This window comes from Citrus clementina, unplaced genomic scaffold (genome assembly GCF_000493195.1).
Source record: "Citrus clementina cultivar Clemenules unplaced genomic scaffold, Citrus_clementina_v1.0 scaffold_1, whole genome shotgun sequence".
Classification (NCBI taxonomy): domain Eukaryota; kingdom Viridiplantae; phylum Streptophyta; class Magnoliopsida; order Sapindales; family Rutaceae; genus Citrus; species Citrus x clementina.
Genome location: NW_006263303.1, coordinates 24109588 through 24134572, shown reverse-complemented (window position 1 = coordinate 24134572; position 24985 = coordinate 24109588). Strand labels below are relative to the sequence as shown.

The 24985-nt window shown below is 35.9% G+C and overlaps 5 protein-coding genes across 6 annotated transcripts; 3 read left to right on the top strand and 2 right to left on the bottom strand.

The window, feature by feature from the left end:
- The first annotated feature begins 1784 nt into the window (after nt 1–1784).
- LOC18055224 (chaperone protein dnaJ 11, chloroplastic) lies at nt 1785–2991 on the top strand. The gene has a single exon (XM_006452659.2). It carries the CDS (start codon nt 2303–2305, stop codon nt 2744–2746), a length of 444 nt encoding a protein of 147 aa, XP_006452722.1. The 5' UTR covers nt 1785–2302; the 3' UTR covers nt 2747–2991.
- A 362-nt stretch (nt 2992–3353) lies between these two features.
- Nucleotides 3354–10301, bottom strand: LOC18054725 (enhancer of mRNA-decapping protein 4). 2 transcript variants are annotated; one of them, XM_006452658.2, is made up of 11 exons: nt 9560–10301; nt 8955–9170; nt 8648–8866; nt 8023–8151; nt 6117–7676; nt 5105–5464; nt 4908–5027; nt 4590–4760; nt 4336–4497; nt 4107–4232; nt 3354–3870 (listed from the first exon to the last, which is right to left on the bottom strand). In XM_006452658.2, the coding sequence occupies exons 1-11, from the start codon at nt 10121–10123 to the stop codon at nt 3562–3564; spliced, it is 3936 nt and encodes a 1311-aa protein (XP_006452721.2). In that variant the 5' UTR covers nt 10124–10301; the 3' UTR covers nt 3354–3561. The 2 variants fall into 2 exon arrangements, with proteins under 2 accessions (XP_006452721.2, XP_024033300.1); XM_024177532.1 differs by having other exon boundaries at nt 3860–3949.
- Nucleotides 10302–12264: 1963 nt separating this feature from the next.
- Nucleotides 12265–12806, top strand: LOC18054724. Its single transcript, XM_006452657.2, has one exon. It carries the CDS (start codon nt 12518–12520, stop codon nt 12728–12730), a length of 213 nt encoding a protein of 70 aa, XP_006452720.1. The 5' UTR covers nt 12265–12517; the 3' UTR covers nt 12731–12806.
- A 631-nt stretch (nt 12807–13437) lies between these two features.
- Nucleotides 13438–19344, bottom strand: LOC18054723 (general transcription and DNA repair factor IIH subunit TFB1-1). The gene is made up of 20 exons (XM_006452654.2): nt 19027–19344; nt 18862–18940; nt 18677–18738; nt 18528–18591; nt 18173–18299; nt 17911–17986; nt 17599–17694; nt 17405–17449; nt 16673–16729; nt 16358–16513; nt 16158–16223; nt 15804–15927; nt 15593–15652; nt 15381–15499; nt 15095–15277; nt 14887–15000; nt 14587–14664; nt 14043–14090; nt 13887–13955; nt 13438–13791 (listed from the first exon to the last, which is right to left on the bottom strand). Exons 1-20 carry the CDS (start codon nt 19108–19110, stop codon nt 13705–13707), a joined length of 1794 nt encoding a protein of 597 aa, XP_006452717.1. The 5' UTR covers nt 19111–19344; the 3' UTR covers nt 13438–13704.
- Nucleotides 19345–19735: 391 nt separating this feature from the next.
- LOC18054722 (DNA damage-inducible protein 1) lies at nt 19736–24728 on the top strand. Its single transcript, XM_006452651.2, has 16 exons — nt 19736–20001; nt 20090–20122; nt 20365–20492; nt 20620–20728; nt 20849–20965; nt 21225–21290; nt 21623–21685; nt 21774–21818; nt 21986–22047; nt 22930–23023; nt 23207–23299; nt 23404–23473; nt 23600–23670; nt 23963–24023; nt 24246–24271; nt 24449–24728. The coding sequence occupies exons 1-16, from the start codon at nt 19936–19938 to the stop codon at nt 24575–24577; spliced, it is 1233 nt and encodes a 410-aa protein (XP_006452714.1). The 5' UTR covers nt 19736–19935; the 3' UTR covers nt 24578–24728.
- Nucleotides 24729–24985: the final 257 nt, after the last annotated feature.

The window sequence follows — 24985 nt, the reverse complement described above, 5'->3', positions numbered from 1 at the left end:
AAACATAAATGTAACAAATTCAACATAAGAGTCAATAGTTGACAAAAGAAATTGGAGGCACTCAATTAATTACTATTGATAAATAAAAAAAACATAATTCACCCATTAATCTTGTTTTGACCAATTGATTACGAATGGAGCTTAAAAAGTTCTTAAGATATATTTCATAAATGTATGTCTGCGTCAATGAAAACCCTAATGCTCTACGTAAACTTTTTTTTTTTGCTTTTGTGCTTTTTTTAAAAATAAAACGTGAAGTGTGTGGTAGGATGTTGCTTTCGTTTTTGTGGTGGTGTGTTTAGCGGCCCTATGAAGAACCATTAAATTTCATATGATCATTTGTTTTTTTTTTTCGTTCCATTACCCCAAACAAAGTGCTTGATTGTAGCAAAAAGTTTGATAAATGGGGTCACAATAATCACATCACAAAAATTATCTTAAGATAAAGCAAGATCCTCTTTGGCTTATTGTCTACTTTTACAAAAATAATTGTGATAATCGTTTAATGATACGAAACTACTTGTATTTCTTAATATTTATAAAAAAAAAAAATTTACTTTTTCTATTCAAATTATATGTTCTATTAATATTTATAAATAAAAAAAAAATCTATGAAAATTTCTAGTCAAAATTATACACCGACACCTTTTATCAAAAGTAATTTATTTTATGACCATCTGACTATTGAATGATTGATTCCTTAATAAACTTTTAATCTAATTCGTTAATTTTTTTCCATTTGAATTTTTTTGAGTGTTTTTATTTTGATCTTACAACTTAAATAATATGTTGAGTTCAATTATTTATGAGAAGTTTATAAATTGAAATGTTGAGTGAACTTCCAATCAAAAGCATCGATCGTATTAATGTTTTTTTTAAAAAAACTAAACTGATCATATTAAAATTAGAATAAAATAAAAATATGTAAAAATATAAATTTTAATATAGTACACGATAAAATATATAATATTTAAGTTTATATATTTTTACGTATTAACTTATCGCTAACTTTAATATAATCAGATAACATGATTGAAAAATTATTCCTAAAAACGTTTATATTCGGATTAATGAAAAGGCCTTCCAGAAGCCCTAAAAGAAAGGACATCGGATAGGCAATTCCAATAATCAAATAAGAGTCTTGCTGAGTTGCATTTACAGCCTTTCTTTAACAATACAAAAATCAAGCGGATCACACCGCCTTGCCACTTACTTTTTCATGTTTTAGGTGGGGTTGTACTTGCTGCGTTGATTGTACCTTAGTAAAACCCGCCCATCAAACAATTGTCGTTATTGGTTGATGCTGCACAAGGCTTCTAGAAGCCTTCGCACGTGCCAACAGGTGGTAAAAGAGACACCGTTCTCTTTGGGGCCATGCTCAGTTGGATGGTCCCCATCAGCCGCTGGATTCTTGAGATTTTAATTAGAGAAATTGGACTCGGTAACCAAATCAAGCGGTTTAGGTGGTCTCTGAGGTCAAATTGATGTGAATAACTCTGAGCTTCTAGAATGGTTGGCACGTGCCAGAGAAAATTTGCCTTCTCATCCAGCTCTCTTATCTGATGACTCATCAGCTGACCTTTCCTTCCTGTCGGCTGCAAGTGAGCCTCAGCCACTTGGCGCTAATCAATAAGCCAGCTTATAATATTATATTGTCACATTATACCCAAAAAAAATAAAAATAAAAATAAAAATTTATTTTTTTTAAATTTTCCTTTTTATCAAATTACTATTTAATTATGACATAAGATATGCTTATAATCATTTTTTTTTATTTTGACTTTTTTAAAAAAAAATCTAATCATATTATATATTATCTTAATTTCTATAGACATTGATGATAAATACTGACATGAATTTGTTTGAATAAAATCATTTATCAACTTCATTGACTTAATAATTGGGAATCTAATTTTGTATAATTAGAAAAAAAACAAACTTGGAAACAACACGGAATTTCCACATAAAAAATTCCAGCTTGGCAAAAATTCTCCTCGGCCACGGCGTGGGGAGCAATGAGCTTCAAGTTGAAAACTGGGGAATAAAGAAATAAGAAACCAGTGGGCAGTGGCCCACCAGATCCCCCAGATTTTTCAAAACGGCAGCACAAATGCACCGTTTTCTGTGCCCTTCCATTGTTATTATTATTATTATTATTTAATTATAAAATTAATTAAAGAATTAAAATTTGGCCCTGAACTCTCTCGCACAGATATATAAAATCCCAATTGCCCCCCCTTGCTCACTTCGTCTTCAACTTTCACACGCAAAACACGACACGACGCAACGCAACGCAAAGAGAATGAACGGAGCCCTTAACATGCTCGGAATGAACGCCCTTCATTTTTCGCCGCATCCCAGAACTGGGTTTCTCGATAACGGCGCCGTTTCGGGAAAGAACAAGCGGAGTCCCCGTGCGGTTTCAGTGGAGATGCCGGTGACGGCGCCGGGGACGGGAGGGAGCTTGTACGAGGTCCTGAGGGTGGAGCCAACGGCGACGATTTCGGAGATTAAGACGGCGTATCGGAGTTTGGCGAAGGTTTATCATCCCGATTTGTCGGGTAACGGCCGGGATTTCATCGAGATCCACAACGCTTACGAGACGCTGTCGGATCCAACGGCCAGGGCTGTTTATGACATGTCTTTGGTGGGTAGGAGGAGGACGACGAGAACGGCGTCGTTTGGGTGTTCGGGTGGGTCAGGGTTTCACCCGACCCGTAGATGGGAAACTGACCAGTGTTGGTAGGAATTTTCAATTTAGGGTCCAACATTCTTGTTTAGGGATTTTTTTTTCCTTTTAAAAAGATAAAACAGGCATTCTCTCTCTCTCTCTCTCTCTTTTTCTTTTTTGGGATATTGAGAAAAATAGCGTGCATGTACGAATGTCGCTTGATGTGTCAATGTAAAGAGAAAAAGAAAATTTATGTAAATTCTTCTTCTATCTCCCCATTTTGGTCTCGGAAATTTGAATATTTACTGTTTTTTGGGATATATTTCTTTTTCTTATTCAATTTACTACTGTGTTTGCCACAGTTTTGGTTGCATTTCAAGCTTCTTAAGTTTGCCGCTGAGCACTTTTTTTCTAAATTAGTAAATGATCAGACTCTGGGGACTCTGGCGCTGGAAGCACTTTCGACTATTCTTTAGCTTTTGAAAGTTGCAGGAGGAGTAAAATGTAATTTTTTACAAGTGTGGGGCTATGCTTTGGGTCTTTTATTTCATGACTCAAAATTTTATTTGAAATTTTGGATGGAAAATCAAAATCATAGCTCACAATTTCCATGCACTTGAAACTGAAAGCAAGATAAGATTTACACTTACAACAATAAACAATAAGATTTAATTCCTACATGCTAGCAGAACAAACATAAGAGAAAGAGGGGGAAAAAAAAAAAAACTGAGACACCTAATTTCCCAGATTTAATGACACAAAGCTAGGATTCTATGATTCCTATCCCTATTTCTTTGAAAAAATACCTCATTGTCATAATCTCTATAAGAATTTGTACAGCTTTCCCACTACATTATAGTTTCAGTGTCACTGAGGTGAAGGAGGGAGTTTCACTTGAACGTCATCAGCATGGAGTTGATGACATGTATGAGAAGACGGATACTTGAAAGTTCGGCACCACTGATTGTTGGTGAGCTCCGTTGATGGTGCAGTCTCTGATAAACTTGCTCAAAGATGGGCCGGGCATGCACCGCAATCATGGGGTCTGCTGGATTTATTGCAGTGGCCACATCTGTTAGCCACGCAAGTTTCCGGGCTGTGTCCTTGTTAATGTCACAAGCCAATTGTTGCAGAAGCGAGAGTAATACTCCTTGGCTCAAAGGGAGAGGAACCATGGACAGAAGCCCGTGCATATCAACCTGACAAGAGCGTTAAGAGGCAACCAAACATGAGTTAACATGTAGCTTTCGAGCATTCCTGCCAGGTTCATTTTGCAATCTGAAATATGCCACCATCGGCACAAAGAGATGGAGAGGATGCAGACAGAAATACTAGCAATTATGCACAGTGAGTAAAGACTAACAGAGGAGCAATTAAAAAAAAAACCACTAGCTTGTTTAGAACCTGAAACATCTAAAGCATATTTGGAAAATACCTGTGAACATAACCAAGACACTATAGACACATCACTTCTTTGCAGGGCAGTAGTGAAAGCTTCCTCATATTTCCGATCAGATACCAATCTTGAGAGCTCTTTTGTTGGATCCATAGTTGCCTCAACCTAAGGATAGCAACCAAGAATCTTCATGATAAATGCTAACTGCCAGCTACTAATTGACTTTCATAAGAAACAACCAATACGTAAATAAGAAAACAGGGCAGACCTTCTCATGTAGACCAAGCAAAGGTCCATTGCTCAGTGGAACTGAAGGATTGAAAGCACTTGTGTTATTTCTTACACCAGCAAGATCGAACAGTTTTCGCTGACCATCGACAAATTCTCCACTTAAGGTTTGAGCCATTGATGACACAGAATTGACAGATTCCTGCAAGTAAATCAAAGGTTCAAATTATTTCAGCCACACATGTAAAAACAGAAGTGTGCTCCTTCTTGAAGAATTTAAAACATGAGGAGTACCCTTAAAACAAGTGCCAGTGGAGAATGTGTGGACTCAAAATGCTGCAGAGTAGCAGTTGTATGTTCAACCATTCCTTTCTGAAATGTAGCATCAACTTGCTCAAACATAGCTTTGCATGACTTCTCAAAGGCAGGGATCACTGAAGCTTCTACACTAGACTTCAGAGCATCCTGCACGAAAACTGATGATATCAGAAAATTTTCAGACCAATGTCAAATGATAAATAATATAATTGTCCGATGACAATTAATTAAACTTCAGTCCACATGCCATCCAATAATTTGAAGTAAACTACGGCAAGTTGAAATAGGAAGGACCTGGAGAGCATGCTTGCCAGAAGTTTGAAATTGTGCTTGGATTTGCCTACCAACAGTAGCTTCAAGTCTTGAATTAACAGACCTCTCCAGCTGATTCACTGCCTTGTCACCTACTCCTCTCTGCAGCAATAAGAATTTAATTAGATCCTGATACGGCATTTTCCTTTTGGAAGAGCTACAGCTTCACCAATTATAACCTGGAAGGACTCTACAATAGCTGAAGTTATAGTTTTCTCGATACTTGGAGAAATTGTGCGGACAATAGCGGGCCCAACTGCAGCCAGCTCCTTCTTCACCAGTTTCTCTAATGAGGCTGTCAAGTCCTTGTTGATTAGGTTAGTGATCAAACCTGTTATCTGCTGTGTGCGGTCTCGCAACAATTTCTCATTTCTTGCATTCTCCTCATGAAAACGAGCCCACAAGGCATCAGTACTGGCTTTCACAGCTTTCTCAATACCCCGCCCTAAAGATGCCTCCAGTCTTCTACCTTCTTTGGTAACAGGGAGGGTAACTAAGTTTGACATCTGCTTCTGCAATTCCTTTTGCATGGTCATTAGCTGCAAACAAAAGAAAAAGGAAAACAAATCCAAAGTGAAATCACTGATTGGAAATAGATAGCAAGTGCACGTAATTTTTACAATGGACTATCATATAGATACAAAACCATAAACCTAGTTTTGTTTTCACACATACCAATATGCTGCCGACTGTAAGACAAAGACATACAAAAGGGAAAATCTTTCCATGAATCTCAAGATCGGGACACAGCTGCATGATGCTATAACTTACAGAAATATTTACAGTAAATCAACAAAAATGCAGCACTCTTTGTTGCAGTTACAGAATCAGACAAAAGCTAGACTGGATATCCAATTTCACGAAAGGTAAAGCTTGCAATGGCCATACAGCTACCAACTCAAAATTGTAGAAAGTAAAGAAAACATCTAAATTATCATCATGACCTAAAAAACAACTTCATGGAAAAAGTTTTATAATTTTACTTTTCATAAATTAAAAAAATAAGTCATCTTAACAGCAAGCCAAGTTTCTAGTGCCAGGAAATTGTCAGATGATCTCATTGCTGATAACTCGTGCTTATTACTCCTAAAGACCACTCTGTTAAGCATATGAAACTAATTAAAGGTGAGATATAACAATAACTGGCATGTAGTAAAGGGGCATTAATGGGTCTCACCACCAAGAAATCACCTGATTAAGCATATCCTGCATGGCAATAACTTGAGAAAAAGCAGCTGGTGCAGAGGGGAGACTTGAACTCCCAGCAGGTTCATTGGACAAATTGGCCAAGTTCAAAACAGTTGACGATGGAGAACATTGACTTGATGCTTGATATTTTTTCTCCTTCTGCTTTTTCCCCTTTGCACTTGATGCGCCTGTTTGTGCAAATGTGGTGGTCATAGTTGAGTCTGAAACACCTCCATCCAAATCTTGTGTAGAGTCCTCGACTTCTGCCTCATCATTACAAGGTGGTTGTGCAAGTGTCTCCATTATGCCAGCACCATCAACTTCCTGAGCTTCCTCTGCAACACAAGTTTCTGCTGATGTTCCAGCACATTTTGCCGCCATCCCAATCCTAGGATCCGTAGCCTGGTAGCGTAAGTATTTTTCCCTATTTTCTGAAACAAGGTTTTGAGATTCTCCCCGGGAACCAAATTCATCGTGAGTAAGTCTTGTTTCATCCAATACTTTAACCTCCACCTCAGCATTGCCTGCATCACTATTGACAACCACCTCTTCCTCATTCTTGCCTCCAATAATATTAGTTGTTTCAGAAGATGAAGCAGACATTAGGATCTCTGAAGGCGTTATCAGATGAGTTGGATGTTTGAACATAGAAGGATTGAGTGCCCTAGATATATCATTAGGCGCAATGTTTATCTTGTCGTTATTTGCATCACTATCCAAGGAAGGCACATGAGATAACACATGAGTGGTGTCTGTTTTACCGTCAAATGAAGAGTCAATAATTGGCTGGCTTCCTCCAGGTTCATTGAGTAAGGAGCCTAGCTCAGAGCTATTTGGTAGATTTATAGAACCAGAATGTTTCCTAGAAAAACTTGGACTCAGCGGAAGAGGCGGTGATGCGACACAAACAACATTAGTATCACTAGTTGTCCGTGCAAGAGAGAGAGGTTTAGATTCCGTTTTAGATGTCAGGTTTTCTTGCGAAGTGGTAGCCTCATGAGACGTAGACAGTTGGGGATACCTCACAGCCCCAGTCGTCTCAGAGAAACTTGGTTTGGATGTAGAACTAGGAAAAAGAAACTCACTAAGTCTACTTCCATTTGCATCATTTGAAACACTGGAATCTGGCCTCTCCAAGCCCCCACTCTCTGCTGGAGGTGGAAGGCACAGGAAAAAGTTCAGAGAATACTGCTGAATAGCCTGTGTCTGCACGCAATAGAGCTTAATAATATGCTCACTAGGAGGATCAATTGTCCCAGTAAAACTCAAAACAGGCATGGTCACTGTAAACTCTGCTATGTAATCAATGCGGGTTGCTGCAGAATTATTACCATAACCTAAATGGACAGAGTATATTGCATTCTTCTTAGCATTTGCAAATAAGAGAAGGCCAGCTTGAGACAACACCACGACTTGGTTAAAGAAAGCCTCCTCAACTCGAGGTTTAGCTGAACTCTTCAAATCCAATGTCTGAGTACACTTCCATGATTCAGCATGAGTAGGAAGCGACCATCCTTCTTCACTTGCTGAGGCCCAAAGTTTCACCTCCCGGTTTAAAGGTCCCTGCAAACAGATTACTTCTTTTAGTAAGGTTCAATCTGCCACCCCAAAAGTTCTTCTGTGGGGTTGTTTAATTACAAACAAAATGCTATAGACACAAGCAGTAATTATAATGGAAATGCCACATTTAGCTCTGGTGAAATGAACCCTGAAGAGAAATTTCTTGAAAAGATAGATAATAGAAATGGTAGAGCAAACTTTTATGTGAAGCTTTAAAGGAAATTTATGAATGCCTGAATAAAGTCATCCTAAAACATAAAAGCCTGACCAACCATCTAAACAACAGTGACAGAACAACAAATAGAAAGTTGTTAGCATTCAGGCAGAGTAGAAACTACCACCCACATACCGCTGTAACAAGAATGATATGACCCGCCTGGTTGGGAGCTGTCAAGTACTGAGCTGAATTCACAGGTTGGCCACCATGCGGTTTCAATATAATAAGTGGCGCCACCTTGCTATCTTCCCAAATCTTTATCTGTTGCAAAAAAAGAAATTTGCTCAGACACATTCAAAACGTTTACAAATAACTATCAATCAGAAGGCATACGAGTGTGCACACATGAACAAAAATGAATTATTAAAATAGGAAAAGATATATGCTGTTTGAAAGAAATTTACACTCCTCTATACTAAAATCTTAAAGGGGAAGAAAGAGAATGCAAGAAATTAGAAAACCAAAGAACGGTCAATATACCTAAGACCATCATTGGTGGATGCTCATTGGACACATACTAGCTGGGATTACTGCCCGTTAACTTCCCTCAAACAACTCTAGTAGAAACCTCAAGTACATATATATATTTTCCAGTTCAAAAAAAAAATTGAAAACCGTGAAGTACACCATTCCTAAAATACTCTTCACTTTTTGTCCTTAAAAAATTTCAACAACCAGAAAAAGACAAAACAATAAATAAATTTGTGGAACTTCCATTGCATGATGATACAAGATAATAACTCATAGAACTACAAACCAGGCCATCAGTAGATGCAGAAACCAAACGGGTGGTTGTCGATTGACACATGGACAAATCAGTGACTTCTCCATCATGTCTACCAACTAACTGAACCCCATCAATCAACCCATCAACAGAACATTGGAGAGGTGCCTCAGCTGAAAATCCTTCACCCATGCTAACTTTAGCAGAATCAATTCTTAAAACATATTTTCCAATTCCCACAATCAAAACATCCTGCAAGATCAAACCCACTTAAGTAACAGAGTAAAATACTATTTTAGTCAAATTTCACTTGAAAAACAAAAGAAAAGCATTCAATTACTTGTCTACTACAATGCCAACAAACTCGTGGGTGCACATAGTCTCCCTCTCCTTCTCCTCTCAAAAGATGAATAGCAATAATAGCATTTCCAGTAATTTGCAGCTTATCTTGTTCGTCTGGACCTTCACATATCTTCCACACATAAACCCGCCCATCCACACTCACACTAGCCAACAGGTGAACATCATCCGCATAGAAAGCCATGTCTGACACTCTCTGAGCCAAAGAACATACCATACAGATGTTGTTTAGTAATATTTACAAAATTCATCAAATTACTAGGATATATAACATTTATCATCCACCCATCATCAATTAATACTCTACAACTAATGATTTGAGTTTATGGCACAGCACTTAAGTACCAAACATACCCTTGAGTACAAATGAACAAAGTTGCTTCATTTTAATCGTTCATGATCTCCGCTTCCCAAAATTCAACAATATTGAAAGTGGGGTAAATTTCACAAGGTTTAGCTACAATGGAGATATTCTAACGAGGGTTCTGAGAATTTCAGAATATCAATAAACAATCTTTACTAATAAAAACATCCAAGTTCACATTTTTGACTTAAAAAAAAAAATTACAAAGAGAAAGAATATACCTTAGTGTGGCCGCGAAGCAAGGAGCGAGTAGCGGTGTTGAGATTCAAAACCCTAACATTACCGCCTTTAAGTCCATAGCAAACGTAATGCTTATTAACAGCAATCTGCCTGCCAATAAGAAGCTCAGGATCCGAACCGTATTTGGTAATCGGATTCACTTCCAGTTGCTGCGTCGGTTCTCTCCCTTCTTCCACCGCGTCCACGTCATAAGCCACGTAATCGCCGAAAACCCGCTTCCCGTAAATCGGCGCCGTGGACCCCACATGCTTGCTTTTGTTGTTGTTGAGGAGAGCGAGAATTTGGGGGCCGGCGTTGGGGGAAACAACGGTAGTGGTGGGCGGTGGAGTGTAAGGGAGTAGGCGATGGGGCCCATGGGGGTAAGGGTGGGGGTAAATGTTAGCGTGAGGCTCTGGAGGAGGTGGCGGTGGCGGTGGTGGGTACGGGAAGAAGTTGTCGCCGGCGGCGGAGGAGGAGGACGGAGGGGGATACGGAGGGAACCAATTACGCATGTCGAATTGCTTTTGATTTTGATTTGGTGATTGAGATTGAGACTGAGATGACATTGTTAACTTCTTCTTGTTATTGTTATTAATGTTAGTTTATTTGTCTGTTTGTTTGTAAGAAGAATTGATGAATTGATGAAATTTAAGATGAAAAGTGAAGACTGTAGAGAGTGAAGCTAAAATTAGGGTTTTTCTAACTTCTGTCTTAAGTTGGAGAGGCTGAAGAAACTGAAGCTTTAAAATTAGGGAGCATTAATTTTACTCTTTAAGTTGTTTGTGAATAGACTCTCTAAATAAAAATAAATTATATTATTTTAATTAAAAAATTTCTTCCACTAAAATTATATAATTCATAACACTTTTATTTCTTTAAGAATAATGAGAAAAAAAATTTAATATTAAGTTAGAAACGCTAAAATATTTTTTAATAAGATTCTTTAAATGAGGTAATATTTTTCACTCTTAATCTCTCACTTTAATATTGCAGAGAAAAAAAATCATTTAATTTAAAGAATTTCATTTGAAAAAATTTTTAGATTCTTTTTTATGTGACACTTCAAATGTGATGAAAATTCTTTGAAATTTTTGACTTAAAATACATAAATTTTCAGCTATTGATTTCATACAATCAAATAATATATCAATAGCCATTATTAGATAATTTTACTTTTAATATCTATAAGTAGATTGCATGAAATTAATATCTTAAAAGTTATATCAATTTTTTTGTGATTAAACTTTAATACTTATCTTCAACTATATAGTTAGTGTTACAACCCTTTACTTCACAAGTTTTTTTTTCTTTTTTTTAAACTCATTAAAATTGCAATAAATTAAATGAATCAAATAGAAGAAAAATTCAAGTAAAAGAATTAACTTAAGAGAGCTCAACCAAAACGGTTACACACTAATTATTAATTTATATTTTCGTGACAAAGAATTAATACAATCTATTAAGAGTGATGATAGAGTTATTAATTTTTGTACAAATATATTTTATATAAACGGATTTGACATGATTAAATTGGTTTGAAAAAAATAACTTTTAGCCCACAAAATTTATCATAATTTGTTTATGGGTAGGACTATTTGAATCTATTAAATTCATCTTTATACTAATTTTAAAAAATAAATTCTTTTTTAAAAATTTAAAATTTAAAAATCTCAAAATTAGTTTTCACTAATCTCTCTCTCTCTTTCTTATAATTGCACATTCTATCTTTACTTTCACATTGTACAAACTAAATATTCAATTTCACTCTCTTTTGAATTTTTTATTTTATTTTCTTAGTATATCATGATCTATATTTCATACTTTTTATATATAAGTATTTTCCCTTGATATTCATTAGTTTTTGTATTTGGTAAAAATAAATTTATTGGTATTCATTAACTTTCGTGGCTAATAAAAATTTGTTGATGTTTATTTTGAAATTGTTGGTTTTTTTTTTCCCTCTTAATTAGTGATACCAATTATTTACAACAAAAAGAGTATGTCTGAACGAATCGATGAGAATTTGTAAAATTGAGAAGAAAAAAGAGAAGAAAGGGTTAATTAAGTAATTTTTTTAAAATTATTTAGATAATAAAATTCTTAAACAAAAAGAAGGTATAAAGAAGAAATAAGTGGGTTTAAAAAATCCCACTCTTTATTTATATCGTTTTATATTTTAATCTAACCAATATGCTTATACTACATTTATTTATATAAAATAAATTTATATGAGAAACTATAACTCTCTCGTCACTCCTATATAAATTATTTGGGAAGTCTAGTAATAATAATGTAATATGAGACGTAAATGAGTTTATGAGCAAAGGAGAAATTCAAGCTTTAACTAGACAGGAAATGTAATTTCCCAATCGGTGTCTGTCTGGTGGCAAGCGAGAAGATTTCATCAAATCCAACCGTTTGGTCTTTTATTAACTCCTGCAAATGACAACTCGTAATTGTACCGTTGGTCTGGTATTTATTATATTTTAAAATATTAAATAATTTATTATTATATATTTCGCATTTTCAAAAAAGAAATGAAATAAATTTAAGAAGAGGGAGGAGAAACCCCCCATGTCGCACGTCCCATCCCACATTCCAAACACGACAAATAAAAAGCTGCCAAATCAGCAATCACGCCCCGCAAAAAGCAAAACTACTTTATCGACTGCTACTCACAACAAACACACTATGAGAAAGGAAAAGGGGACCAACCAAAAAGATAAAAAAAGAAATTGAAAAAATTGCTTACCTTTTAAGCCAACAATTCCCATCGCGTTCAAGCATTCCCCCCGTTTCAGTACACGTTTTGTTTTTGGTTTCAAGATCCTACTGCTACCTATAAAATTGAGCGTGAACCCAGTTCACAAATTTCAAGATCCATCGGAAAACAACAGTCCGCAATCGTCCCAAAAAAAAAAAAAATAAATAAATAAATAAAAGGGGAAAAAGAAATCAAGATGTGTTTCGGAACGAAGACGTGCATGTTGTGCATTTGTTTGATCGCAGTGGTGATTCTGATCGGATTGCTATTCGGATTCGGAGTATTCAAGAAGGCGTTTCACAAGGTTAAGGATAACATTCATGCTTGCGATCCTGCTGCTAACGCCTCTCTCTGTGGAACCGCAACTGGAAGGCCGTTTCTCTACGTTCCTCCTCCCAGTCCTTTTTAGACCAGACCCCTCGTCATCATCGTCGTCATCATATCATTCACTCATTATATTGTTTCACATCATATCATCTGTTTAATTTTCCTCTTTTTTTTTTTCCTTTAATTTAGGATTTCAGGGTCTATTAATGTCGGATTATCTATAATATTTTATGTTTATGCTTCTTCTACGTACATTCTTTCGATGTTGACGTTTGTGGTATTGTATTGTGTAATATACAGTTTTTAGTTTTTTTTTTTTTTTCCTTCTTTTTGATAAAGGGAAAAGATTTAATCTCTTTATTATATTCGTATCGTGTGACATTTCTTATTTTTAGTTAAGAATTTGATTGATTTCAAGATTCTATTATGCAGCTCAGTCAACTATAAAGTCCATTTAGACAACCACCGTCACAATCCGCATTGCAAAAGCGTTGATAACGATAATGAGGAAAAGTGCTTTTCAGGACTACTGGTTCGCGTTGATAATTTTTACAGAAAAAAAAAGTGCTTTTAGAGGACTGCTGGTTCTTATCTAAGCCGTGCTTTTTTAGTGGACATCTTACATACATTATTTGTTTAAAGCACTTTTTGATTTTATTGATACGAGATAGTTGTTTGTCAACAGGTTCTATTGGAGATAAATACAATCAGCGTTATTATCCCAAGCCCAAGAGCTTTTTGGAAGCGTTGGGGGTTATTTAAGCATAAAATCACTAAAACTGCAGGAAATGACCTGAAACTCGGCATTGAACACTTTTTTTTAAGATTTTTTTTTTTTTGGGGGTCAATAATGAGTTGTATCAATATGGCTGCCACCTTGAACAACTTTTTAAGAATACTTTTACAGTGAATTAAAAATGCCGTTTATCTACCACAAGCTCTCCTACCAAAATTGATTTCATGTACACTTGTATACAAATCCTACACGGTGGGAGCATCAATAATGTCACAGTATAATGCTAGCAACGATAATGATGCATGCAGTAAATACTTCCTCTAGACGTATCCATTTGGTTTCTCTCCACTTTTTGCTGATCTCTTTTGCAAGTCTGCGTCATAATGTTGAATAGCAGCATCTAGAGCCTGCACCAACATGATTCGTTTCCATTAATTCTAAGGAAACACTACTTCGTTGACAAATACACACACAACACAGTTCAACCCAGTAAAGTTCTGACCTGTTGCATCGGACGAACAAGGAGGGAAACCTGATGTCGGAGATCTGCTGGCAACGATTCCTTCATTTCCTGGGATTTGAGAGGATACAGCTTGACTTAGTTAATACTTTGGAGTGAACTTCAGGCAAAAGCTGTAAACTCAGGCCAGAAATATACCTCTAGCTGTGGATAAATATTTGACAAGGCATCCTTCAATCTGTTTACCTGCACATCATCAAATGTGAACTAGGAACATAGAAATGCTAAATCCAACAAAACTAAATATCACACTTATAAATTGACAATCAAAATTTAAGAACTCTGACCAAAGGCATGTGCCATTGTCACATTATGTGTCATTCATCCCTTGGCCAATTATGCATTAAAGGGCATTTACTGAGTACTTCAACTATGCTGACCAATAATTCCCAGCAAACAAAAAAGATTCTCTCCAGGATAAAAGGTTAAGAATCATATGCTGTAAAAGATGTCTCTCAACCAAAGTACTTGAATGCACAAATCATCAAATGTTATTATTATTAATTTTTTTTAATTGAAATTTTCTGTAAATCCGGCCATGACCAGGTCACCAAAATGAAACAATGACTGGATTAAACTCATAACAATCTCAAAGAGGAAATAATTTAAATGAGGCATTGAAAATTTAAATTCTTCATGCTTTCTTAAAGTTCGCATTTTGGAAAAGGAACTAGAGATTTACCTTAGAATAAAGGTATGGAGTAGTAATTGGATATGATGACCAGAAATGCTTCAGTAATTCTTGAATGGACATCCAATGCTGCGGACAAGAACAGTTTTCTCTGTAAACACAATTTCACATTCACTAGAAACTAAACCAAAATCTATCAATATAATTTTTAAGTTCAACAAGAAGCAAAATTCTGATTTAATTCAATGTGAAGCCATAAGCCAAACACGTCATCATTGGCCACTTCAATATAAAATCAATCAGCAAAGAATGGTAACTAAATGTTATTTATAAAGATTACAATTAACTCACATATAGCAGTTTCTCCTTGGTTGCACTAGGCAATCTGTCTAGAACAGTCTCTCGGGGATTCTTCCCAAGATGATATTTGATACTAGAGATATTGTGGGTCAACCCACTATATACCTAAACACAAAGTTAAATGGTTATATTCATAAATCGATAATATATCTCCACTCTTTTCTATATTGATTACCATGACAAGCAAAGATGTTAATACCTTCAAAGCAACTTCAGGATTAACTATGGGATCACTCAATCCCATGTCTTTAATCTCAGAAATTGCATCCCTCACAGATCCATATGCTTCCTGTCTGCTCAAGCTGCATTTCATGGAAGCCTGTGAATCTCTAGAAGCTTTTAGTGTGTTCGCTTGTTGAGAATCAAAGTACTCCCGAGCATCCTAGTTTCAGAAACAGACATCAGTTATCATCCTAGTTTCAGAAGCAGACATCAGTTATCTATCTAATAGAATAAACTGGCTGCAAACAAGAAGGAAGTCAAACCTTAATGCTAAGTGGGGCTAGAGGCAGACAATGTGGTGCCTGGAGATCCTCAATTTCTGCCACCCGGGGGGTTCTGTCCAATCTCTCCTCATTTGCATTGTTATCAGCTCCCTCATTACCTATATTGGAGTGCAAAATAACAGCGAATTATAAGAGACTTGGGAAAGCTCAAATAGAAAATAAATAAAGAAGGAAGTCTAAACCATACTAACCCCGCTTTGACCTAGCAAGTGCCTCAGCCAATGCCCTTGTGCTGTCTTCTCTCTCCACATCTGCATTGAGGTTCCAACAAAGGTTAAAATTCATGAATAAGTTTCTTAAACAGAAGTCATAATAGAACTTGCAAGCACATGTTTATGTCAGACAACATGGATATGTACTAGAGATGTAAATGATAGAGCAAAATTCTTCAGCATGCTGTACCTATAGTTCTGCCTTCAAGAACAACAGCAGCATGCCTGTTAAGGTCTTGCAACAGAGTCCTTCGGTAATGTTCAGACTGCAATTCATTTGATTCCTTGGTGCCATCGCGAAAGATCCCATGATCCTGAAGATAAAAAATCACAACCAAAATTTGAAAATGATAATAAAGGAGTTTCAAGCCAATTCAAAAATTAGGCTTGAAGAGCAGTCATTACAATTTTTTATGACAAATACACTTTCTGGAACAGCATGTGAATAACAATAAAAGTTCAATATGAATCCAAGACATAGAAGATCAGGGAAGTGGCAAGATAGGAGATAAATAAAATTAGAGAGTGATTTCATCCAACATACAGGAAGATGGGTGTAATCATCCCCTTCATCAGCTTCCATGTCTAAGGTTGGATCAACACGTCTGATCTGTAATTGCATGAAGGCTCTTAAGAAAATATCAGGAGAGAGACAAAATATAGAGGCAGGAATCCTGCCAGTGATAAATAAATGTTGACTGAAACTATTGTGCATTGAATATCCAATTTTCCAAGAATGAGCACCTTCTTCCGAACTTCATTTGCCAATATATCATCTTCCTTTAGGAAAACAGCAAGTTCCTCGTCCTCAGCAGCCTCTGCTACCACAGCATGATAATTTTTCGTACGGCTGAGGTATTCTGCTCTACAATATTTGGTCCAGAATTCCATTTCTGTCATCTAAAATTTCAATATGCGTATATCACACACCAAACATACCAAAGCACAAATTCAAAATGCCAAAAGAGAAATCAATACTTAGAGAAAAAGAAAGGGTTGATACTGGCATGGAAAAAACAACCTAAAGTGTGAAGTTCCAAACTTTAACTGTTGCCATACCTTATTGGGAACAAAATTCAAAAACGCCCGGTGAACGGCTGGTTTCTCGGCAAAAATCTAGAAGAAAATTAAATCATCAATAAAAAAGATAATTAGTTATATAATAACAGTTATGACAAGGTAAGCAATGTGTTTGGAAATTATCTTCCATACCACTTTAGAAGCAAATAAACTGACGTGAGATGGCCTGATAGATCTAGATTGTTAGCACCAACGTACAAAAACAGATGATTATTATTATTATTACCAGCCTTCAATAAATAAGTTAATCTCATTTTGCAATAAAACATATTATGTTTAAGAACTAATTGAGAAAACAATCATTTGAATGATATTTACTTCTAATTTTTAGTTAATACGGCTTTCGTTGCATCTCAGTAACAATATTTTTCTTTTATTGCACATTAATTGTAAATCAAATGCTTTGCGACCTTTGTGCTGTAATAAGGTTATCTTTCTTTTTTATTAACCAATTCTTTCCTTGATTTATCGAAATTCTCTTGCTCCTTTTTTTTTTTTTTCCTCAACAGACCAGCCCGTACTAGGCTGGAACCTACCGCTAACATGAATCATGCTGATGCTCAAACCATTTTTTTCCGAATCAACTTCAGTCAATTATCCTCCTAAAATAACTTCCATACAAATTCAGTAATACATATGTGCAATTAAAATAAAAAAACCTATCCCAGCAAAAGAATTACATAGAAGACCAGAAGGAGAGGAGACACACACCTGTAAAATGATCTCTGGAGTCAAACTAAAAGTTACTTTGTTTGTCTGAAATAAAGAGAAAACAGCATTGTAATATTTCCATGGGATACAATACATGTCAACTAATAACAACCTGAATACAATTAAGAGACAAAAAACCAGACTCTTGGTACGCACAGAAATACACAGAGAGAGAGAGACAGAGATTTACATACTCGGCCATCAGTTGCTGGTCTGATGTCTGAAATCATGGCACTTTTAAAACCAACTCGCTGTTTTGACTTCTTGCTAGGGTCTCTATCCAGCAGCTTCTGCATTATGGATGTGCAGCAGAATTAGTATTACGTGTCCCTTGGAAATTATTTTATCTTCCTATAAAGAGAATAATAGCTCAAGGTAGCTTTTTATCCACTGGAAGAAACAGAATGGTAAATCAATAAAAAGCAGAAAATTCAATGTTAAGTGAGTGATTGGTGGAAGCATAAAATGCATAATATTTAATCATAAATATTAAAAAAGAAATCAACCTTTCTTGCAGCCCAAAATTCAGCTTCTGTCAAGATATTACCACCAACAAATTGCCGATGAAGTTTCTGCAGCTCGCTGTGGACAAAATTTTTTTGTTATAACAAGTGAATGGAAATTAAATGATTATCGGATTTAAGAACAATTGAAACTAGCTCAACAGCAGGTGAAGGATATGAAGTCAAACTATGATTTTGGTAAGTAGAATACGTAAATACATCAAATGGAAATAATTGCTTCCACAATCACCTGCATAAGAATTACCTATTTTCTTGCAAGAGCTTAATCCGAAGCTGCATTTCTTCTTCACTAAGTTGTTCATCAGGTAACTTAACAGCAGATTTTTCCAAAGCAGCATTTGGAGTTTCTTTAGACTTCTCAAGGACTTTGCCTGTTCAACAGGCACCAGGGACCCCATAATCAGAACAAAAAACTTAAATCCATACATCATACATATGATGGCTTCATGTAGCTGCTAAAATAACCCACTACCCATATCTTTGACAACCAGTGATTCAATACCTAAAACACACCAGACCTCGGGCTGAAACAAACCCTTCTACTATTAACACAAAAATCAATGGCAACTGAAACCTTTGATTAAATAGATGTGACTTACTCACAAAATCTCGGCAAACATGGAGATCCGAGTAACTGTCAAACTCAAAAATGTAGCTTCCACCCTGGAACAACACACACATTACATAAAAAGTACTCAAAACAGAAACAAAATATGAAAAAGCAAACAGCTTACGCAAAATACAAAACCTGAGCATTGGCTAAATTAATCAACGGCGGCTTATTTGATCCCTCCTTAGTGTATTTATGCCCTGTAAATAATATGTGCCACAAAAAAAGGACAAAAAATCACTTACATAACCAAACCCAATAAGAGGGGAAAAAAAAACACACACACACACACACACACACAAATACATATATGAAAGTATCACCTTGAATGGACTTAAACTCAACAACTAGCTTAGCGCCCGAGTTTCGATTATCGGGCATGAACATCAATTTCTGATCATTCTGCACAAATGAAAAGAGAAAACAATAATCAACTGAAAATGCAAGAACAAGAAAGTAGGGAAATGACGTCGTTTTAGAAAGGAAACCATTCTAAGAGCGCCGGTAGTGCCGGGGTCTTTGACAGAGATTTTGTACTTGGCTCTCTTCGTCACTTGCGCCGCACCTGACATGGTGATGGTGGTGGTGGTGGCGGTCGCAGGCCAATCGCCAAATCATTCAATCAATCACGTTTCAGCGATCGGGCATAACAGGAAAAGGAAATAGAATCTTTTGGGTGATTTGGAGCAGAAACGACGTAGTATAAATAGTTGTGCAAGATGTGGGCAGATGAGCTCTGGACTCAATTGCTAAGCTAAGTCATGGCCCATCAATCATCCTCCCCTGGCTGCTATGCTGAGCGCAAACAGTCACCTTATTTATTTATACCAAGGTTTGTGGAAATCGATGTAACTAAGTATGTACAGTACATCCGAAGAGAACGATACGGGATATTTTCGGTTGTCGCCCCTCGACTATACCGTATTTTCAGTTTAATAGAATGTATGATCGTAATTCTACTTTATTCCTTTGCTGTCCGCAAATAGTTTAGAATGGAGGGCAAGTCAGTAATTTAATATTTAAATTATTTAAAATTTAGATAATCTTTAATTTTTTTATAATCGTATAACTGACCCAAATTGAAATCATTATTTTTTTATGATAAAGATAGAATATCATTATCCAATAGGCTAAATCACAAAACAAAACTATGGTAATCTCTCTCATCAATAAAATTGATATAAAAAACTAAAGAAGAAAAGAAACCCATCGCAAACGGGTCTTGCTAAATTATTTACAAAAATAAACGATAACTCTTAAAAATGTAAAAAAAACAAGACCTTCTTCACAACGAAAACTGAGAAAGCAAAGCACTATTTATAAGCCCAAATCAAAACAATCAAAAAGTCACAAGGTTCCAAGTAAAATAGAGAGATCCAATCTGAAGGAGACACAAGATGAGGATTACTGTAATGACTGCAGATGAACAGATCATCAGCTTGGACGTTGACCCACATGAAACTGTAAAACTTGAAAAACCCTTATTTGACATGCATGTTGGTTTATAATTACTTACTTTTTTTTTAATGGTTTCTGGGATTTCTGTAATAGGTTGAAAACGTGAAAGCTTTGCTCGAAGTGGAGGTAAAAGTTGTTACTTTCTTGTGTTTTTAACTTTTTGTTTATGGGTTGTTTTGATGCTGAGAGAATATTTGAACGATATAAAAGTTGGAATTTTGAGCGCATGCATGAAAGGTTTCAACTTTGGTTGAGTTTTTGATGTTGGGTTGTTCTCTTGTGCTGAGAGAATGCGGAATTAGTAAAGGAGTTGGGATTTTGAAAGTGGATGTGAGTTGTAATTTTGGGTTCTTTGTGTACATGAGCAGACACAGGTGCCGCTTCAGCAGCAGCAGCTGCTTTACAATGGGAGGGAGATGAATAATGCTGAAAAATTGAGTGCATTGGGTGTTAAAGATGAGGATTTGGTGATGATGGTCTCTAATGCTGCATCCAGGTGTGTTATATAATGATAGTTTTTTTCATTATATAATCGGCAAGATATTGTGCTTATTCTTTATTTTCTGGCTTGTTTTAGTAGTTCATTTACGTGGCTAATCTGTTAGAATCCCACATTATTTCAGTCCAGCAACCAATAACTTGAGCTTCAATCCAGATGGGTCTGCTGTCAACCCTGCGGCTTTCCAGCAGCACATTCGAAATGATGCTAATCTTATGACTCAACTGTTTCAGGTAGATAGGAGTGTCTATTGAAGAACTTTCCATCCTTGTATTTTATATTTTGCTTAGTTTTTTTGTGGTTATTCTTAGATTTATGGGGTTTCTGACACTAAATTTGTACTGAACTTCCAGAGTGATCCTGAATTAGCTCAAGTTCTCCTTGGAAACGATCTCAATAAGCTGCAGGACCTATTAAGAGAGCGTAGTCGTCAAAGGTCTGAGTTACGGCGTCGACAGGAAGAGGAGATGGTCAGTAACCTTGTACCAAACATCCTAGAAAATGAAAAGTTTTTCCATTTAGACCAATCTAGCTCTAATTTTGTGGAGTGTATAATACATATGGTAATTTTGTGAGATTATTTTAGCATGAAATCATGTTGCTCTGTCTCTTGTTGTTACAAATTTAATAGACATTTTAAATTCTATAATTTAGGTATAGCCAATATGAGTGGACTAAACTTATTTAGTGATAAACTGATTTGCTTGTGTACTTCTTGCTGCGTCTTAGGCGCTTCTTTATGCAGATCCTTTTGATGTTGAAGCACAAAAGAAAATTGAAGCTGCCATTCGCCAGGTCAGTGTTATTTGTGTGATATGTGAAGGTTATGGATAACAAAGCAATAAGAACTTTGGCATGCAATTTTCTATATTTCTGTAATGTTTTCTTATGCACAAGCTCAATTGCAGAATAACTTATAGTTAAGGTTTGGTTGTGCAGACTTCTCACTTTTGGACTGATTTTTGCTAGTGGTTTGGCTCCATGAGTTCTTTCTATGCAAGTTTTACTTTTATAAAACTAAATTTCTGTATAAAATAAATTTATTCATTTTTAGTGTGCCCTAGATGTGCTGCTACTATTATGTATAGATTATTGATCTGCTGCACATTACTGCACTTCATATGCAGAAAGGAATTGATGAGAACTGGGCAGCTGCCTTGGAACATAACCCTGAAGCTTTTGCAAGGGTGGTATGTGTGCTTGTCTACATTGTGAACCACCTTTCAAATTCATTTGGTTTTCTGTTTTAGCTTTAATGCTTCTTATTTAACACTTCAGGTTATGTTGTACGTTGACATGGAGGTTAATGGTATTCCTTTGAAGGTAGAGATGATAAGAAAAAGAGTATCTTGTGCTCATGTGCCATTATATCATTTTTTTCCTTGTATACTTGGATGGTTGACTTCTACATGATTTTATACTTGTGGGAATTACACCTTAGGACTGAGTCTCAGGAATGCTTAATGTTTATGTACATGGTTCTCTTTCAGGCATTTGTAGATAGTGGTGCACAGTCAACAATTATATCAAAAAGCTGTGCAGAGCGTTGTGGGTATGTGTTTTTTTTTTTTTCTTTTTGGGTGTGTGCACGTATGTGTGTTCGTAGCGATGCTTTTCTGAAAAATCCCTTTTTCATGCAAGTTACTGTTGTAGTCAATAAACTTATGGTGTGTTTACTAATCAGTAATTGGAATGGGATAGAATCGGAATAGACTGAAATTGGAATGAGGAATGGAATCAGAATAAATTGTTTATTTTAGCTGTGGTAATCGAAATAGGAATGAACTGTATTCTCATTGATGTATTTACTTTATCTTGGAATTAGAATTGATTGTTCCAAGTTATTAAACCGATCTTAGTTAATTATTGTCATTGTTTATTATCCTTGCTTTAATAATAATAATAATTTTTTTTTCCCATTCCCATGGGAACTCTAGTAATCACTCCCAATTTTAAGTGGGGCTTGTCATTTTGATTCCCATTTCACCTCTCATGTAAATAGTAAACACATCATTCATTTCCATTTTTTGATTCCCATTTCCATTCCCAATAAGCAAACACACCTTACCCCGATACATAATTAAAATATGAATTTTGATAATGCTTCTACATATCACTTGTTATTGTGGTTTGGCAATATCAATATTATTGTTACGGAGTCAATATTGTTGGTTAGTTCTGCAGGATCTTATCGGTATAATCGACACATCTTTTACTTGAGAGATATATTTTATCACCAAGAAATGGTTAGCATTTGAGTTATCAGTTTTGTATTGAATCTGTAATTTCTTACCTACCTTTTGCATAATATTTTGTATTCAAAATATTATAAGCTTGTGTAAGGAGTGAATTTTTTTTATTGCAGTTTCCCTTGTTGTCAATTTATTTTGTGTTATTAGTTATATAATGCTTCCTGCTGGTATGACATTTACAGATTGCTGAGGCTTCTAGATGATCGTTATAGAGGTGTTGCTCATGGAGTTGGTCAATCAGAGATTCTTGGTCGAATACACGTTGCTCCAATCAAGGTGTCAAATCTACTCTTATTTGTGGATGTTAAAGAACCTTTTTCCTTGCGATGTGGTGACAGAGTTTTCATTGAAGTTTGAAAGCAGAGTTTTCTTTGAAGTTTAAACCTATGCCTTATGTTTAATGATTCCTTGAACTTAATTTGTTTTCTTTTTCTTATTTTCTATTTTTACTTCCTGTAGATTGGCAATGTATTCTACCCATGTTCATTTGTCGTGTTGGACTCTCCCAACATGGAGTTCCTCTTTGGACTAGATATGCTCCGCAAGCACCAGGTAGCGCTGTCTTTTGGTCTAATATCTGATGTACAAGTCCATTTCAGTTCCTAAATGAGGTTTACCAGGATTTGTTAATTTTTTAATGGAGCCATTGCCCACAGTGTATCATTGATCTAAAAGAGAATGTCTTAAGAGTTGGTGGAGGAGAGGTTTCAGTACCATTCTTGCAAGGTTGGTCTTCTCATGTCTGTATTTGTGCAATTTTTTTGTGCAATTTTTTTTAAGCTTGGTTTCTTTTCTTTTCAATGGTAGCTTTTGTTTTCCTTGAATTTGAAATTAAAGTATTTGTTTTTCCAGAAAAAGACATTCCTTCTCATTTTCTGGATGAAGAAAGATACTCCAAACAGGCATCCAGCTCAGGAACTGCAGTAAGTCTACTCTTGATGAAGCTCATCCTCCACATTTCCTAATGAGTCAAACAAATGAACTTCATATGAATTCTATAGGCTCTGTTGGATGCAGCTCCTATCTCTGTAATTCAGTCTTGTTTTCTGATAATCTATTAAGCCTTAAAAGGTTAAACAGTTTGTGGTGTCTAATCTCTCATGAAATGTTCCCTTATTAATTGATGTAGTCGGCTATTTTTTGATTCATGTCCATTCTCCAGCAATATCTTTGTGCCTACAGCAAGTTTTGTGTTGATTACTTGTGATTCTTCAGGTGACATCAGCAGCAAAAGATAAGAGCAGTAATTTGCCTGCAGGAGGTGGTCAATCTTCTGGTTAGTTTGTGGACCTTTTTTTTCCCATTATGCCAGCTTTTGTCACTTGACGGTGCATTGTCAAAAATAGTTATCAAGTTTCCAGTTGTATATTAGTTTTCGTATCATGATATAGCTGTGGGTTTTTCTTATTCAAAAACTGGTTTATTAACTTGCCTGCAAAAAGTTTGATTTTATATATATTACTGATGATCTTTTCTTATTTTCTTGCATTGGTTACAGGTGGCACACGTGGTAACACGACTCAGGTAATTCTGCTATGTTCTATTGTTTTGTCGACCTACTAATGCTGTGGGTGAATGCCATTGGCAGCACAGAATGCCACCTGAATCATACACCAAAATTGTGGACTGGAGCTAGGGGGTCAATTTTAATTGATTTAGTGGTCTATACCTAATTCTCTCAAAATTTTAAATTTTCTGTAGGGAGCTGATTTTGAAGCCAAGGTTGCAAAGCTTGTTGAGCTGGGTTTTGGAAGAGAGGCAGTAATACAAGCTCTGAAACTATTTGATGGCAACGAAGAGCAGGCAGCTGGGTTTCTTTTTGGGGGCTGAAATATTTTTGGAGTATCATTTGCAGTTGATCAAATGATTTAATACGAATTAACAAAATTGGAATTGTGGTTGAGGTGGCAGCATTGCATTGGAACTGATTATACTCAATATGCTCTTGCAATTCAATAAAAATATTCATAATTTTTTCCCATTTTATAGCTTCTAGGCATTCATTGCAATAGGACTACTTACATTGTGATAACCTCCTGATCATGTCAATTCTCCAAATACATAGTCCTTGGGCTTCACATTCTCCTTACAAGTAAACGTGACTTTAAATGTCCTCTCTTCACCATATTTCGTGAATGTCAAGCTGTTTGACTCAACGGCAGTTGAGATTCCAGGTATGTCTGTAACTTGTACATTGTATGTGCTGGATGGTGTACCTAACATTCTTAACTCTTTGAG